The 19,282-nt window shown below is 42.8% G+C and overlaps 2 protein-coding genes across 2 annotated transcripts in view; both read right to left on the bottom strand.

The window, feature by feature from the left end:
* Nucleotides 1–5: 5 nt before the first annotated feature.
* On the bottom strand, nt 6–7,879 carry ppox (protoporphyrinogen oxidase; the record flags this gene model as incomplete). Its single annotated transcript, XM_029427202.1, has 9 exons — nt 7,828–7,879; nt 5,625–5,711; nt 5,242–5,376; nt 4,545–4,660; nt 3,681–3,813; nt 3,127–3,271; nt 1,710–1,903; nt 484–544; nt 6–200 (listed from the first exon to the last, which is right to left on the bottom strand). Coding segments are annotated over exons 2-9 (1,063 nt in total), but the record flags the coding sequence as incomplete, so codon positions are not given.
* A 2,234-nt stretch (nt 7,880–10,113) lies between these two features.
* The window catches only part of dyrk1b (dual-specificity tyrosine-(Y)-phosphorylation regulated kinase 1B), a 33,849-nt gene continuing 24,680 nt past the window's right edge, over nt 10,114–19,282 (bottom strand). Inside the window, exons 7-13 of the mRNA XM_029427201.1 lie at nt 18,389–18,525; nt 17,625–17,771; nt 17,119–17,259; nt 16,668–16,788; nt 15,521–15,703; nt 12,104–12,207; nt 10,114–11,685 (exon numbers count right to left, since the gene is read on the bottom strand). Of these exons, the coding sequence (XP_029283061.1) occupies nt 11,170–11,685; nt 12,104–12,207; nt 15,521–15,703; nt 16,668–16,788; nt 17,119–17,259; nt 17,625–17,771; nt 18,389–18,525 (1,349 nt within the window). The 3' untranslated portion in view covers nt 10,114–11,169. The remainder of the gene's footprint in view (nt 11,686–12,103; nt 12,208–15,520; nt 15,704–16,667; nt 16,789–17,118; nt 17,260–17,624; nt 17,772–18,388; nt 18,526–19,282) is intronic.

The raw sequence follows: 19,282 nt of genomic DNA, 5'->3' as shown, positions 1-19,282 counted from the left end.
TTCATCTAGTCGTCCCTGCAAAGCCCCATCCAGTGTGTGTGTGGGTGTGGGTGTGGGTGTGTGTGTCTGACTAGTTCTCACCGCTACAGGCAGGATGTAACCCTCATACTCCAGATTTACCACAGCAACTGTTACCGTGGAGATGTCCTGCAGCGACTGGATGAGAGGTTGACAGGAGGGGGGCAGGACTGAGGAGAGGGCTGGGAGGGCAGAGAGAGGTCTTTGTTTTCTTTTGTTGTTTTTCTTGTGGATTCTATTGTGTTAAAATTACTTCTAAAAAGTTTGGTATTTCATAGACAGAAACCTGTGTATTTATTATTTTGTAGCAGCAAGTGTAAGACATCTATCATTTACATTTTAGGTTGAAATACTGAGATTACATATTGAAGTATTGCAAACATAAGCTTAGTTCCTGCTGCTTGTCAGAGGGCACCAGGAGAGCCGGTATATTCTCTGTTCATGTAAAACAAAATAACCTATTACCTTTAGCAGGCAGTGCAGAGATAATGTGGTCAGCTGATATGACTCCATCCTCCAAATTGATCTACACACACACACACACACACACACACACACACACACACACACACACACACACACACACACACACACACACACACACACACACACACACACACACACACACACAATGAGAGTACAACAGTCCAGCATTTTTTGTTTTCCAGCCTGGAAACATGTTCACCATTTTAGTTTAGCGAATGTTAGCATGCGAACATTCGCTAAACTAAAATGGTGAACATGTGAACTAGGACTAAACACAAAGTACAGTTGATGAAAATGCCATTAGTTCTGCAGGTATTTGGTCATAAGCCAAACTAATGGACACCTTACAATGTTGACTTGATGATGGGGCTAGACGAACAGTCAGAGGATCACTAAAGTTCTTACAGTTCATCCTGAGGGGAACATGTTGCTGAAATGTACATCAAGCTCTGGACAGCAGGACTCTTTGTTTCAAGTTTCAGTCTGGGCCGAGGTGGAAGACCAACTGACTAGCATGGCTAAACATAGGTGTGCATCAAAATTAAAACGCGCCGCACAACTCTTCTCTAGTATAGCACGCCTTCCATACAACACATTGATCTGTCATGTGATCGATACATCTCCATAGAAACCATGGATAGAAAGCTTCACAGTCATCCTTTCGTTCAGAAACATTATTCATTAACTCTGCTTATCTTTAGTTCATCCAAAACGTTTAGAAGAATATAATCACAGTTCACCACCAACAATATAACATCACTATCAACTTTTGACATCATTCCCCAACAGACACACTTTTTCATCTTGACCTATTGACAGGGGAAGAAGGGTGAACATCTATTTCTCAATACAAGTGAATAAATCCTGTATTCTTTCAACCCACATATTCAGATATTCTTTCCTAAAAAGACAATGAATACAAATGTAATCCTGGAGACTCTACAGACGAATCAAGTCCAATTCCTTCTTTAACCCTTTGGTTAATCATCCAGAATGCATCCCTCTTAAGGAGCAGCTTCTCCAGATCTCCCCCTTTCTTTGGTGTGCAAACATTGTAGAACTTCAGAAGTTACAGTGGAGTTCATTCAAATGGATGATTTCCAATATTACCTACTTCTGCGGACAGGGGGAATAACACATCATTCTAAAGCAGCTAAATATGAACATCAAATACATCGTTGATAGTTTATCGTCTCCTCACTGACCTTCCACCCAGAGGCTGCAGGAGTGATCTGTTGCACGGCGGCGTCTCTGTGCAGCTGCACTCTGCCGCTCTGTTGGAGGTACTCACTGATGGATTCTGGGAGGGACTCCATCCCCCTACTCAGAGACCACTGGGCCCACGACTCTGTCAGAGATTTCTGAGCCAGAGGGCCGGGGGGGGACACAGCAGTGGGACCTGCACGTTTCACACACCCAACTTTATAAGGCACACAGATTACAGACATGATACAACCATCACTGTCACTGGGCCTCTTTCAGAGTGAACTTACACTACACCTGGCTAAACAGCAAGTCAAAGTGCTTCACGTAGGAAAAAGAAATGCATTACGACTGCATTTAAAACACAATCTATATCATAAAATAGAGTAGACAAAGAAATGTAGATTCAGAGCAGATACAGTGCAGTAATATACAGCCCTAGGTTTAATAAGGGAAAGAAAACAGAAAATTAATCAGAGGCACATTTGTGAGTGAGCTTTGAAAGTGGCTCCAATGAGGCGACTTCAGACCATCTAATTGTTTACATGTGTGTGCAGCATCAGTGGATGTAGCTGACTCCAGGTTCTACACACTGATCGTATTGAAGTTTAGCGGACATTTTGCTGCCACCTGGCTGTGGTAAAGAAATGTGACATCCACATTCCTGATCCCACCTTCGGAGCTCTGATTGGTCCATTGTTTCTGAACGGTCACTAAACAATTCAGAGATGCTGGTTGTGATTCAGAGGTCTGGAGACGGGTTATGCATAATTCATTAGCCTATCAAAATGCATTGTGGCCCTGCTTCTGTAAGTGAATTATTAACTAGCAGCACTTCAACTGGGAGCCAGAGGAAAGACTTAACAACAGTAATGTGCTCTCTCCTCCGGACTCATTCTGGGCTGCAGCTCTCACTCTGCTGAAGTTAAGATCAGAGAGTCCATAGATCACCAGGACATTATTAATCTTTATGAGCCATAACTTTCAGTCTTTCCTCCTTGTAGCCAAATAAAATGATTTCTGTTGTTTTATTAAACTACAACACGTGCTGTATGGTGCATACTACTTTTGTGAAGCTCACAATGTTTCCTTTTTTCCCCTTGAGCCTTGATCAAATATGTTTTTTTAAACTCCAGAGTCTCAGTCAGTTAGTAGTTATCTGCATATACTAAAACTCTGACTTACTAAATAATGACTCAGCCCTAAGCCTATGTGAGGAGAGAGTCTTGTTTGGCTCTATTACCTCCGCACTGAGAACATCTAGTCATGTTTCTATTATGATTATTAGAATGTATGTGGGTATTTTATGAAGGTCCTTGTATGAGTGCATTCAGTCTCTTGTGATATGTTCCCCTCACAAAACAAAAAAGGAAAAAGAAAGAAGACAGTTGGTCCCAAAAGTAATGAGCTGAAGTGTACCTGAGCCCAGCAGCATGCCCAGTGTCAGCGAGCCTCTGCGCTGCTCTGCATTGTACAAGACAGGAAAACAAGAACGCACGCTCAACTTCCTGCAGTCCCCCGCAAACACACCACGACACAAACTGTCCACAGCTATGTCTGCCAGCTACACACAGAGAGAGAAAAGGTCATAAAAATGGCAAGCAATATAATATTTATGGTCACATACGACAGACTGCAGGTGTCATTAATAAAAGTTAATCTAATGTCATCATTGTTAAAGGATAAGTTCACATTTCCTCAAGTCTATCCTACGATACTCACATGCCATTTGTATAGCACATGATGAAGAGGACGGTCGCTTTATTTACAGAAGACTGTGCGGCCTTCATCAGTGAAGACACGACTCCAGTGGAGATGATGGGGACAGTGTGTGAAACTGAAGCTTCCGCCCTCTTACTTCTATTCTAATCAAGTATTGTTTTAAGGCAGACTCGAAAAAATTTGAAACTCTCCAAAGGAAATGTTGAATGCATCATGCTGCTGTTTGAGAAAGATCCCTCTGACGCCCTCACCTCCTTCCCCAGCCTCCGAGAAACAAATGAATGAATGGACTCGTCGTCCTCCTTTCCTTTCTTCACTAGTATTTCCAAGGCAAGACTCAACAGGAGGGGACGAGAGAAGGGGGGTACAGTGCGCAAAAGTCCACTGAAAGAAAGACGTAACCAGAATGTTAGTTAGACAAAATATCCTTTAGTTACGAAACCATCATATTCATCTCACCCTCTAGTGAAAACGTTAATACACATGTATTAGGTGCATCATTCAGCAAACAGCTCATTAAGCTACAATATGATGCAATCCAAAACAGCAGCCCAATCATAACATCTAGCATGATGATAATAACGTTCAGTTTTTGGTGACATTGTCGGAATTGATGTTTATTACTGGGCTCATAGTCAAAGTTGCTGTTGTATACTGAGAGCTGTTTCTAATACTTTCTCCTGCCATTTACATGCAACCCCTTCATTGTATGAAGCTTCATGTTGGTGCTGTTCCTGCTTTCTCTCATGAGCACTGATTCCTCGACCACCTTAATTATTGGCAGGGTTCATAATTATGTGCCATCAGTATGTGCTGCCAAAAAGAGCAGCTGTGGATGTGCAGAGCTGGATAGTATTTGTGTAGAAGAATATATTGTATATCTATTTGTTTTTGATCGTGTTCATGCTTCTGGCTGTAAATGTCAAAAACAGGAAGTGATGGAAAAACTGTATCTCTGTTCCAAAAAAACCTTATTATTTTTATCCACATTTGTCCTTTTTAAAAGTAGCATACAGTAACATAAGTCCTGCGGTATGCTGATATGATGACCTCACTATAATATGTCCTGTCAAAGGTGAACAGAGTAGTTTGAATATATTAAAACACATTCTCACCTTAATCCTGAAGGCATCCTGTGCAGCTGTTTGTTCACATACACATATCTGTTCTTAGAGGCAACATGACTGTAGCTGACGGGCAGAATGTCCTCCCCGAGACCCAGGTCATCCACCTGCAAACACACACAGGACGTTCACTGTCGGGCCTGTCGTAATCCTTCAAACATTTGGTCCAGAAACATTTAGAGAAGCTGTGTGATTGTTACTCATGAACCTCAGTCCAGGGTTCAGCTTCAGCTTCCTCTTCCTACACCAGCTGATGATTTTTAAATCTACTTGTAGACTATCAAGTGGACCTTTTGTTTGACTATTACCTTTCGAATCTACTGAGCGTACAGTGTAAGTCTTCATTTGTGAGTAAATATTTCACAGCAAAGCAGTCATTCTCATCTGTAATAATAAACATAAAAGTCATGATAAAGATGGAGACAATGTGCAATAACATGGACATAATTCTGAACATTCAGAAAGAACCGTATTCACTTAGCTGTGCTTGGGAGGATATTGTGCATGCATAGCTTTAGGAAGCAGTTTATGATCATCACTGTTTATATTTTTGGATTTGTGTATATTTGGGATTGTGTGGACCTTGGCCATCTGTTTATTAATATTTTATATTTGCAGTTTCCCTCCGAATAAATAAAGTTCTGTCTTATTTAATCTTAAAAAGATTCATCAGTGCTTTCAAACGTACCATATTGAGTGTGTTGTGCCCCACTGCCCCCGCAGGTCGAATCCCTCTGGGTCCATGTTCAAACACGGCCCCATCTGACCTCCTGGTGGACCACAGCCAACCTCCAAATCGACTGCTGGACTCCAATACAATGACCTGGAGAAAAAAGAGCCGACTCAGCACGATGTTTGATTTAAAACAGAAAGATAAGATAAATGTAGTAGGATGCCGTATTGCGGTGTTTCAGTTAATATTTTATTTTGCTTAGACATTTAATTCATTTTCAGGAGGAGGTTGTGTTCGACTCTGAAGACCAAAGTTAACAAACTAGCTTTCTTTACTGCAGAAGGCCATGGGGATGAGGTTAAAGATAGTCTGTGCGTGTGTGTGGGAGTGTTTGTTACCTTGGTAACCTGGGGGCTCTTGCAAAGGTAGTAGGATGCTGCCAATCCCCCAATCCCCCCTCCAAGGACTGCAATTGTTGTCATTGGCTGATTGCAAACACAGACAACATGGAGGTTTAGAGTGCAGCTGAGGAGCTGAGGCTGCAGGGTGTCTGCAGGGTGTGTCTGCAAGGTATCTGCAGGGTGTCTGCAGGGTGTATCTGCAGGGTGTGTCTGCAGGGTGTATCTGCAGGGTGTGTCTGCAGGGTGTGTCTGCAGGGTGTCTGCAGGGTGTGTCTGCAGGGTGTATCTGCATGGTGTGTCTGCATGGTGTATCTGCATGGTGTGTCTGCATGGTGTATCTGCAGGGTGTGTCTGCAGGGTGTGTCTGCAGGGTGTGTCTGCATGGTGTGTCTGCAGGGTGTGTCTGCAGGGTGTGTCTGCAGGGTGTCTGCATAGTGTCTGCAGGGTGTCTGCATGGTTTCTGCAAGGTATCTGCAGGGTGTGTCTGCAGGGTGTGTCTGCAGGGTGTATATGCATGGTGTGTCTGCAGGGTGTGTCTGCATGGTGTATCTGCATGGTGTGTCTGCATGGTGTATCTGCAGGGTGTGTCTGCAGGGTGTATCTGCAGGGTGTGTCTGCATGGTGTATCTGCATGGTGTATCTGCAGGGTGTGTCTGCATGGTGTCTGCAGGGTGTGTCTGCATGGTGTGTCTGCAGGGTGTGTCTGCAGGGTGTGTCTGCGGAGTGTGTCTGCAGGGTGTCTGCATAGTGTCTGCAGGGTGTGTCTGCATGGTTTCTGCAAGGTATCTGCAGGGTGTGTCTGCAGGGTGTGTCTGCATGGTGTGTCTGCATGGTGTATCTGCAGGGTGTGTCTGCATGGTGTATCTGCAGGGTGTGTCTGCAGGGTGTGTCTGCAGGGTGTCTGCAAGGTATCTGCAGGGTGTGTCTGCAGGGTGTGTCTGCATGGTGTGTCTGCAGGGTGTGTCTGCATGGTGTATCTGCATGGTGTGTCTGCAGGGTGTGTCTGCGGAGTGTGTCTGCAGGGTGTCTGCATAGTGTCAGCAGGGTGTATGCAAGGTATCTGCAGGGTGTGTTTGCAGGGTGTGTTTGCAGGGTGTGTCTGCAGGGTGTATATGCATGGTGTATCTGCAGGGTGTGTCTGCAGGGTGAGTCTGCATGGTGTGTCTGCAGGGTGTGTCTGCATGGTGTGTCTGCATGGTGTGTCTGCAGGGTGTGTCTGCGGAGTGTGTCTGCAGGGTATGTTTGCATGGTGTATCTGCAGGGTGTGTCTGCATGGTGGGTCTGCAGGGTGGGTCTGCAGGGTGTGTCTGCAGGGTGTGTCTGCAGGGTGTATCTGCAGGGTGTGTCTGCAGAGTGTGTCTGCAGAGTGTGTCTGCAGGGTATGTCTTCATGGTGTCTGCAGGGTATCTGGAGGGTGCATCTGCAGGGTGTGTCTGCGACCTGCAGGCTGCTGATACAGATAATCACACAACTCCCTGCTGTCTGTCCAACTGTCCTTCTCTACAGCACACAGAAGGTCAGCTGTACTTGTCAATGACAGATAATAATAATAATAATAATAATAATAATAATAATAATAATAATAATAATAATAATAATCTGAAGCAGAGTCTCCCTCTTCTCTCCTGCAGACCTGTCACATTCCCAGCTCTGTGTCATATTTGTATTTTATGGATGTAATATCTCATATTTCCTATCTCTTACTTACTTCCATTGCTTCACATCCCACTCCCATTACATGTCCGGCCACATTTCTATAAATGTTGTTATCATGGTGCTATAAAAGGTCATGTGCCCCCCACACTGCAGCTGAATCATTTCTCCATATGGTTCATAATTGAATCCATACAATTAACAGAGACTCTTCTGTCAGTGTTGGAGCTCATACAAATACAAAGCGATGGCTTTAAATGGAAACTCTGAACAGAAGTTAGTCAGTCCGCTGCTGTAGGTGAGCAGACCTCCTTCACTTTCTGAATGGAGGTTCAGGTTGGTGTAACAGACAAGTGAACATTAGCTGCAGCTACACCTAACACCTAACCACATGTAACTGAGGCTGACTGTGGCGTAACGCTGACGTTAATAACAAGAGACACACTATACAGACAGCTACTATCAAACATACACATCAATACTGACACTGACTTCATCATATTTAGCTCAATAAGGATGCAACAGGCGAGAAGAAGTCCGGTGTTACCTTCGCCTTAGACGCAGGACGGAGAGTGACACTAAAACACGCGCGACCTGACTCCTTCACAATAAAAGCGTTTTATAATCTCACTAGCAAACAACGAACATGTTCATTATCGCCACCAGCTGGGCTGGAGTAGTAGTAGTACTATTACTACTACTATGAGAAATGTATAGTATATCCGTTATCTGTCTGTCTGCGTCAGAACGGTGCAACATGCAGTCACGAAACTTTACAGGTGTGTCGGAAGTGTGGGGGATGGGGTCCAATTTTATTTCTCAATGTCCTTTTCTGTATACAGGACACAATGATTACTGTTTATTGAAGGAATATGACATGAGATGAAATAGTGATATTGTAGTAACAGCAAAAAGTTATATTAAATTAGATAAAAAGTACCAAACATTAAAAGTAAGGCTAAGCCATGGATGAATTCCTGAATGGGCTAACCAGGCACAGGCCGAGGGGCCCGAGCCTGTGTGTGGTGACTGTAAACATTTGTTGTTGGAAAGTCAATCAAAGGACCACTGAGATGCAAAATGAAAAAGAAAAGTAGTTAATGCCAGACAAGCTTTCTCAGACCAAAATGCTGCATTTATCATTTAGAGCAGGGGTGTCAAACATGCGGCCCCCGGGCCCGTCAGAGGGTCCATTCCGGCCCTCGGGATGACTTCGCAAAGTATAACAATTAGTTAGTGATCATAAAGTGAAAGCCTTTGTAGACACTGTGATCTGTAAGTTGTAACACACGTGTGTAAATGATAAACTAATACTATTGTTGATATTGCACCTTTATTTCTTAAGAAATTTCAGGTTGTTCATAATGTTTTGTAAAAAGATTAAGTTTGAACATTTTCAGAATGTACTTTTTTGCACTAAAACAAAGGGAAACATTTGGAGTTGTCGTTATTTACAGGTTATTATGATATAATTTTACTGGTCCGGCCCACTTGAGATCAAATTGTGCTGAATGTGGCCCCTGAACTAAAATGAGTTTCACACCCCTGATTTAGAGGAAGCCGATTAACTGTGTGTTATTTTCTAATAAAGGACAAGTAGTCTCCCTCATATTTCCAATGGTCATCAGAAAAGGAATATACAACTTTATTGTAATCTCAGGATCCTGTGATCTTCGCAGCAGATGTAATGTCAGCGGTGCAGCTGGTTGCAGGTTTGATCCTGATCCTCTGAAGTGTGCAGCATAGGTTACCATGATGATTCTGACTCTGCACAGTATTGATGTGATCTGCCACACAGTGTCGACTATCACAAACACACCTTGACTTTCCACCATTTTACAACACGTGTTACACTCAGGTCTGTAGCTTCCTAACCAAACATGGCACATGTTTAGGAAACCAGGTCACACAATAAAACATTAACTTTCTCAGCCAATTATTTCATGAATAATAATCCAGCTGAGTAGACATCTATCAGTCTGAGATAAACCATGTAGCTGTATCAGCGGATTATCTCCTAAATCAGTTCTGAGCTCCCGGTATGATGAACGATGCGCTGCTGGTGTCTTTTGGGTTGTAGCTGCAAAAATAATCTGTTATTTGCATCATGAAAATTATGGATACGTTACTACAGGTGTTTCAAAATCCACCCAAAAAAAATTGTCACTTGTAAATAATAGTTTGTATCTTAAAGTTATTCCTACTTTGAGCATTTATTTGACCTAACATTTAACATTACCTTAGATGACTGATGTATATAAATAAGTCCAAAAGTTTTATTATATTAAACAAATGTGACAATGTGAAGGGAAACATAAAAACATGAAAAGGTCAGCTCATTATGAAAGAGGATTTCTTCCTTGAACAGTTTGTCCGATTGGCTGTCTGCACATTCACCAAATCAACAGCCAATCAGGATTCATGGTTTATTTTGTGTGTATTGATTCATGTGAATATTTATTTTATGTCTCATCTTATTTAGGGAATATTGAACACTCAATCGGATCTTTTGCTACGATAGGAAGTCTACAGGAGTAGAGCAGCAGAGACGCTGGTGATAAGCTTCATCCTGACAACACATGTGAAGGTCATGAGGCTGAGGATCAGATTAGTAGGAAGAAAAGCGGAGATCTGATGTTTGTTTGACTTTGGTGTGCAAAAGTATACTCTTTATTCTTATTATATATCCAACTTTATTTTGCCCCAAACCCCTCCCCTCCACCCAGCCCCCACAACCGGTGGCATTCCCATGTCACCAGTTACTGTCACTGTTACAATAGCCAATCAGAGCTCACCTGCAGAAAGAAGGCAACCAAACAAAGAAGAGCAGAAAAAAGGGTTACTTTCAGTTTGTTTTTTCTTGTTAAATAGTAATAAATACATTGAGATGCAGTGGTTCTTACTTTATCCTTTTCTCTTAAGCAGAAGGGTTAAAAAGTTTTTTTATTTCTGTTTCTATTTCTTTTTATTTCTTTATTGATCTGTGTTGGATCTTTAGCAGCAATCCGGACCAGTTGTCATGGTGATTAGCAGCACAGAGAGGAGGAGCTGTCTGGAGGAGAAACACAACAGGAGGAGGAGGAGAGGAAGAAGAAAGTAGGGGGAGGGAGAGGATGAGGAGGAGAAGGAGATCCCTACGAGTGTCCTGCTACCTTCTCCTCTCTCCACCTCCCTCCCTCTCTCCGTCCTCTGTCACAGCCAGGTGGAGAGCGACAGAGGGAGGAAACAAAGAAACTCTAAGAAAAAGTGAGTTTAACACAGACAGGAGAGACAATCCATGAGTCCTGAATCACACATGTGTTGCTGTTTTCTCCCTTTCAAACCAGCTTTTGTCTTCTTGATGCAGCAGAGTGTGTGAGTGTGAGTGTGAGTGTGTGTGTGTGTGTGTGTGTGTGTGTGTCTGTGTGTGTGTGTGTAAAGACTGCTCGTCTCTACGGACTGTAAATATGAATATTGTAATGTCAGAGCTAACCAGTGTGAAAGTGTGATCTTCCACTAATGGAGTAAAATGGGAAAGCATGGCTCCTCTCTCTTTCCTCTTCATCCTCCTCCTCCTCTCCAAGCTTAAACAACAACCAAGTAGAACACACAACTCCTCAAACCCGAGAAAAATCAAATAATATTAAACAACAATAATAATAATATTAATAAAAACAAACTTGTCACAATCATTCCTTTCCAATTACAGTCGCAACAAAAGACAACAAACTAAAACGGGATAAAAGGAGAGTCTTCCCAGCATCTTCCTCCTTTCTCCTCCTCTCATGCAGTACAGACTGTCTCCTGCAGCACAAAGTTCACCTCTTTGTCTCTGAACTCTGGCTGTGTGTGTGTAGTTGTAGTAGTTGTAGTTAAAATTGTATGGCTTTAGGGCATGGTTCAGGTTTTATCAAGAGTTGGCTGGCCCCTCGTCTGAGTCCGGCCTCCCTCTGCCCCCCGCAGTGGGGTTATTGTTGTTGGACGCAGGGTAGTAGTCCTCAGGGGGCGGGGCTTGTGGCCCTGGGGCGGTGGGGGCCGTCCGAGTCCGGAAGGCAGACAGTCCGATTGGCAGAGCGAGGGGCAGGGAGGCCGAGCCAAACTGAGAGGCCTCCATGGAAGACACCGCCCCCAGGTGGTGCAGCCCTAGGGACACGCCCACATCCATGCTGTCACTCATCTGGGGTGAGGATCCCTGCTGGCCCCCCCCTCCACTGATGCCCGTCTGTCCGCCCTGCCGCAGGCCACGCCCACTGTTTCCGTGGTGGGAGTAAGTCGGGTGTGGGTGGTGGGGCGGGTCCAGGAAGTGGCGCTGGTGTTGTTGGGAGGCAGCCGGCTTGTGGAGCAGCAACTGGGTGTATGCTGGGTCCTGACCCCCACCTCCACCATCACTGCCGGGCCACATCCTCATCTGCTGCTGGGAGGGAGCCTGGGGGAGTGAGAGTTAGGGACAGAGGTGAGATGCATTCACCGTTATGGAAAAAAGTTAATGCAACACAACATGTTCTGCTCCGCGGCTCTCCCCCTGCTGTAGGGACAACTTCCCTGCTCCCCGAGACTAAATAAAGTTCACAATTCTTTTACTAGTGCTTCTGTATAAACTAACACAATACATCCTTTAAAACACACAGTCAAGCAGTGCAGAGAAACATCACAAACACTCACTTCACTTACCAGGACCAAATCATTGTTATAGTTTGTCCCCTTTTTAATAACACATATTCAAAAAGCCCCCAGAGAAGGTTTTTTTCTACATGGCTGTAGATGTTTTACTTGCTGTTCATGTGAATATCACATCCCAGATAGAGTCCAATACAGAACAGGAATGTGTGTGCAGCTGTGTGTACCTGAGGGCTGGTCATCTCATAGTCTGAATGTGTAACAGCAGAGTTGTAGTAGCGGTTACTGTAGCGGTAGTTGCGGTTGTCATTGGAAGAACCACTGGAGCCACCTGGAAATAAAACAGAGCCACATGAAACTCCCACTATTGTTCGCTGAGTCACACTAATTTTGACCCGTTTGATTTGTCTACCTTGATTACAACGGGCCAGAACTAAGCTTACTTGCTGATTCAGTGCTGAGCAGTACATCAGTACAGCAGCACATCAGTACAGCAGCACAGCAGCACATCAGTACATCAGTACAGCAGCACATCAGTACAGCAGCACATCAGTACAGCAGCACAGCAGCACATCAGTACATCAGTACAGCAGCACATCAGCACATCAGTACAGCAGCACATCAGTACAGCAGCACATCAGTACAGCAGTACAGCAGCACATCAGTACAGCAGTACAGCAGTACATCAGCACATCAGTACAGCAGCACAGCAGCACATCAGCACATCAGTACATCAGTACATCAGTACAGAAGCACATCAGTACAGCAGCACATCAGCACATCAGTACATCAGTACAGCAGCACATCAGCACAGCAGTACATCAGCACATCAGTACAGCAGTACATCAGTACATCAGCACATCAGTACATCAGTACATCAGTACAGCAGCACATCAGTACAGCAGCACATCAGCACATCAGTACATCAGTACAGCAGTACATCAGTACATCAGTACATCAGCACATCAGTACAGCAGTACAGCAGCACATCAGCACAGCAGTACATCAGCACATCAGTACAGCAGCACAGCAGCACAGCAGCACAGCAGCACATCAGTACATCAGCACATCAGTACAGCAGTACATCAGTACAGCAGCACATCAGTACATCAGCACATCAGTACAGCAGCACAGCAGCACATCAGTACAGCAGCACAGCAGCACATCAGTACAGCAGTACATCAGTACAGCAGCACAGCAGTACATCAGTACAGCAGTACATCAGTACAGCAGTACAGCAGTACATCAGTAAAGCAGTACATCAGTACAGCAGTACAGCAGTACATCAGTAAAGCAGTACATCAGTACAGCAGTACAGCAGTACATCAGTAAAGCAGTACATCAGTACATCAGTACAGCAGTACATCAGTACAGCAGTACAGCAGTACATCAGTAAAGCAGTACATCAGTACAGCAGTACATCAGTAAAGCAGTACATCAGTACATCAGTACAGCAGTACATCAGTACAGCAGTACAGCAGTACATCAGTAAAGCAGTACATCAGTACAGCAGTACAGCAGTACATCAGTAAAGCAGTACATCAGTACATCAGTACAGCAGTACAGCAGTACATCAGTACATCAGTACATCAGCACAGCAGCACATCAGCACATCAGTACAGCAGTACATCAGTAAAGCAGTACAGCAGTACATCAGTAAAGCAGTACATCAGTACATCAGTACAGCAGTACATCAGTACATCAGTACAGCAGTACATCAGTACATCAGCACAGCAGTACAGCAGTACATCAGTACATCAGTACAGCAGCACATCAGTACATCAGTACAGCAGTACATCAGTACATCAGTACATCAGTACAGCAGCACATCAGTACATCAGTACAGCAGCACATCAGTACATCAGTACAGCAGCACATCAGTACATCAGTACAGCAGCACATCAGTACATCAGTACATCAGTACAGCAGCACAGCAGCACATCAGTACAGCAGCACATCAGTACAGCAGTACATCAGTACATCAGTACAGCAGCACATCAGTACATTAGTACATCAGTACAGCAGCACATCAGTACATCAGTACAGCAGCACATCAGTACAGCAGTACATCAGTACAGCAGTACATCAGTACAGCAGTACATCAGTACAGCAGTACATCAGTACAGCAGTACAGCAGTGCAGTACATCAGTACAGCAGTACAGCAGTACATCAGTACATCAGTACAGCAGTACATCAGTACAGCAGTACATCAGTACATCAGTACATCAGTACAGCAGTACATCAGTACAGCAGTACATCAGTACAGCAGTACATCAGTACATCAGTACAGCAGTACATCAGCACATCAGCACATCAGCACATCAGCACATCAGCACATCAGTACATCAGCACATCAGTACAGCAGTACAGCAGCACATCAGTACAGCAGTACATCAGCACATCAGTACAGCAGCACATCAGCACAGCAGCACATCAGTACAGCAGTACAGCAGCACAGCAGCACATCAGTACATCAGCACATCAGTACAGCAGTACATCAGTACAGCAGCACATCAGTACATCAGCTACATCAGCAGCACAGCAGCACATCAGTACAGCAGTACATCAGTACAGCAGCACAGCAGTACATCAGTACAGCAGCACAGCAGTACATCAGTACAGCAGTACATCAGTACATCAGCACATCAGTACAGCAGTACAGCAGCACAGCAGTACATCAGTAAAGCAGTACAGCAGTACATCAGTAAAGCAGTACATCAGTACATCAGTACAGCAGTACAGCAGTACATCAGTACATCAGCACATCAGCACATCAGCACATCAGCACAGCAGTACATCAGTACATCAGTACATCAGTACATCAGTACAGCAGTACATCAGTACAGCAGCACATCAGTACATCAGTACATCAGTACAGCAGCACATCAGTACATCAGTACATCAGTACAGCAGCACATCAGTACATCAGTACAGCAGCACATCAGTACAGCAGTACAGCAGCACATCAGTACATCAGTACAGCAGCACATCAGTACAGCAGTACATCAGTACATCAGTACAGCAGTACAGCAGCACATCAGTACATTAGTACATCAGTACAGCAGTACATCAGTACATCAGTACAGCAGCACATCAGCACATTAGTACATCAGTACAGCAGTACATCAGTACATCAGTACAGCAGTACATCAGTACAGCAGTACATCAGTACAGCAGTACAGCAGTACATCAGTACAGCAGTACAGCAGTACATCAGTACAGCAGTACAGCAGTACATCAGTACAGCAGTACATCAGTACATCAGCACATCAGCACATCAGTACATCAGTACAGCAGTACATCAGTACAGCAGTACATCAGTACATCAGCACATCAGTACAGCAGTACAGCAGTACATCAGTACATCAGTACAGCAGTACATCAGTACATCAGTACATCAGTACAGCAGTACATCAGTACATCAGTAAAGCAGTACATAAGTACATCAGTACATCAGTACAGCAGCACATCAGTACATCAGTACATCAGTACAGCAGCACATCAGTACATCAGTACAGCAGCACATCAGTACAGGAGTAAAGCAGTACATCAGTACATCAGTACAATAAGAACTTTAAAATCCAAACATTTTCACAGAGCTGGTAAGATGTGTGTGTGTGTGCGTGTGCATGTGTGTGTTTACCAGAGCTAGAAACAGAGCTAGTAGTGGAGGTTGAATGGGAGTGGTCCATGGCAGGAGAGGTGGACGTAGATGAACTGGTGTTGGTTCCTTCATCTGTCGTCTTCTTGAAGAAATTGTGCTGCAGGGCGTAGAATGGCGTGATACGGCTTTTCGGGTCATAGTCGAGCATGCGCAGGATTAGATCTGGAAGAGGACAGACATGACCATGTTGAGTGTATTATTTTGGACCAGCCACAGGACATAGGTAGAGTATGGAGTATGTTACCTGCACATTGTGTTGATGTGCATGATAATAATGCATTTGACCAAACTGACTTTCCAGGTGTGTGTGTGGTGTTTCAATGACACTTCTGAAGAAAGTGTGTACATTATAATGATCATGTCAAACATTAGAGCAGAAGTCTTCAACAGGGGGTCTGCGACCCTTAGGGGGTTCGCGGAGGTACTGCAGGAGGGTTGCAAAATGTTTGGTTGATTAGACAAAAACAAAATTTCAACCAATTCTTTTCCCACAAATTTAAATATCTTTAAATACACATTAACATGAATCCAACATATTGTAGCGAACAGATAAATGGAGGCAGAAGACGTTATCTTTCAGTCAGCAATGCTCACATTCAGCATTCATTGAATAGCTTTGTGTTGAATGCACAATAACAGGGTAGCTATGTCTATACATGGCACTAGGCCCAGTTTAATATAAAACACACTTTTATACAATATATATAGTATCCCTCCACCACCATCCCTCCATCAGTTTGGGGGTCCTTGGCCTGAAAAACGTTGAAGACTCCTGCATTAGAGTACAAGTAATTCCACCTCAACCTTTACTGCTGAGTTTAAATTGTGTCGGAGAATAACTGCAGGGAAAAGGTTGGACATAGTTCTCCACTTCTCTTTTGTTCCCGCTACACATGTTGCACATGGACGCTGATGGATTCTCTGTACAGCAGCAACTTCTCCTCAATGTTTGTAATGTCCATGCAGATAAACTCCAGGTGTTCATGGGACTGTTCATCGTCATTTATCTGGATTTTATCACTGCCATATTGGCTGTCTTTATATGGATGTAATTATGAATATGAACCATCAGTTTTGTTGAACCATCAGTGTCTGTCCCTGCAGATCAATACATAGTGTTGTTTACCTTTAAACTTCAGGTAGTCACAGGGGGCGTGTCCTGGCTCCCCTGCCCTCCGCCCCCCTGGGCCCCCAGTCTCTACACCCAAAATCTCATGCAGACGCCGGGTGGCTGGGGGCTTATACTCCTGGAAAACACACACACAAATATTTAGATACAGAAAAATCAGATCCTCCATTAACTCCTACTGAGGTTTCAATCTGTTGGACATTAAGACTTTTGCCACCACAAATACAATAGCAACAACATGTCCTAATAATCCACAGATTTGTCCTTCAGCAGAAAACAGATCCCAAAGAAAACGTCTGTTTTACTCATGTAGCTGCACATTATGCTGTTTACAAGAAGTGGAAATAGCACATTAGATTCTTGTGCATCATGTCACCAGCAGCAGAATGGTTAGAATGGTGAACGTTGACTTTTAAATGAAAATATAAATGGATGTGAAATCAAACACCTTCTTGATGTCCTTGTTTTTCTTCACTGTCCACAGACCGTCTGACAGCTTGTCAAAATACTTCCTGGCTTTCGGAGCTGCATCCAGCATGTGGCTGGGTGGGACCCCCAGAACCTCCACAATCTTATTCATCTGGTCGACCTACACACACACACACACACACACACACACACACACACACACACACACACACACACACACACACACACACACACACACGCACACACAGTTCAAACCCTCTCACTATTTAAACTTGTGTCTTCTGAGAATGAGACGAGGCCAGAAAAAAGAGATGTCAACATGGAAATATGTCTAATCTTCGAGTATTAGATATAAATATATAATAACTCTACACTACCTCCTATGAGTAATTATGACACACTTATCTTGATGAATTGTTAAGTGTAGTATCAAAGTATATTGTAGGTCATGTCAGAGCACAGAACAGCTACACAGAAACTACAGTCTATGTTGAATCTGAATCATTAACTCAGGTGTTGCTTTACCTCATTGGAGCCGCTGAAGAGAGGCTCTCCTGTGTGCATCTCCACCAGGATGCATCCCAGAGACCACATGTCGATGGCCAGGTCGTACGGCATTCCCAGCAGGACCTCAGGAGAGCGGTAAAACCTGCTCTGGATGTACTGGTAGATCTGAGAGGAGGACGAGAGAAGGTCAGAGAATCAACACCAAGATGTGAAGAAGAGTTCATCACTTCTATTTCATCTTGAAGCTTCTACTGCTACTTTATGCCCAACCTACGCTGTAAAGCAAATGAGCTGAAGTGAAATGACAGTGATGCGTGTGTTGCCTGCTGTTTCAGTAGCTGTCCACTGAGAGCAGCCATGTTCTCCTCACAGAGCAACAGTAAAAAGTCTGTTCCTGCCATTCAGGACCTTAACCCTTCATACTAAAGCTTAACTCATTTCCATTTGTTTTTGCAGAGTTGTATTGACTTTTTCCAGATACACATTGCTGACAAAGTGAAGCAAACTAAACTGATGTAAATGCAGAATTTTGAAATACATTTAGTCTAATAAGGTGCAATGATATTATACAAAATCCGTAATACTTTGGTCCAGTGTTAACCGTCATACTGACATATGTATGACCCATTTATTCATCTTTTATTCATCCATTTTCTAAGCCCTAATGATGAGGGTCAGCAGGGGTGGAGCACGGGCCAGATGCAATTATAATGAATGATTTATTATAAAGACTTTAATAAATGTACTTTGACAGTTTCAACATGTGTGTGGGTGCTGCTCACCCTCTGTCCGAGCTGGCAGGAGGATCCAAAGTCCACAATCTTGATAGCAGATCTCTTGGGGTTACACAGCAGGATGTTCTCAGGTTTCAGGTCACAGTGGATGATTGACAGCTCTGGAGTGGCCAGGAATAATAACGCTGTGGACAAAACACACCTCATTCTTATTTTTATCACCAGGAACACCTTCTTCACTCTGAAGATATATATATCTATATATAGATATATATCTATATATCTATATATCGATATATCTATATAGATATATATATATCGATAGAGAGAAGAGATAGATTAGAGAGGATCCTAGATATAGAGAGATAGATAGATATCTATAGGATAGATATAGAGAGAGAGATATAGATATATAGATAGATAATCTATATATACGATATATATATATATATATATTCTATAGATAGATATATATATATATAGATATCTATATATATATATATATATATATATATATAGATATATATATATATTCTATATATATATATATATATATATATATATATATATCTAGATAGATATCCTATATATATATATATATATAGATAGATCTCTTATATATATATATATATATATATAGATAGATATCTATATATATCTATATATATATATATATAGATAGATATCTATATATATTATATTATATATATATATAGATAGATATCTATATATATCTATATATATCTATATATATATATATATATCTATATATATATAGATAGATAGATAAGATAGATAGATAGATAGAATAGATAGATAGATAGATAGCTAGTATAGATATATATATATATATAATAGATATCTATATATATATATATATATATATAGATAGATATCTATATATATCTATATATATATATATATAGATAGATATCTATCTAT

This window comes from Cottoperca gobio, unplaced genomic scaffold, assembly GCF_900634415.1.
Source record: "Cottoperca gobio unplaced genomic scaffold, fCotGob3.1 fCotGob3_29arrow_ctg1, whole genome shotgun sequence".
In the NCBI taxonomy this organism is placed as follows: Eukaryota; Metazoa; Chordata; class Actinopteri; order Perciformes; family Bovichtidae; genus Cottoperca; species Cottoperca gobio.
This window is presented reverse-complemented; position numbering and strand designations above follow the sequence as displayed.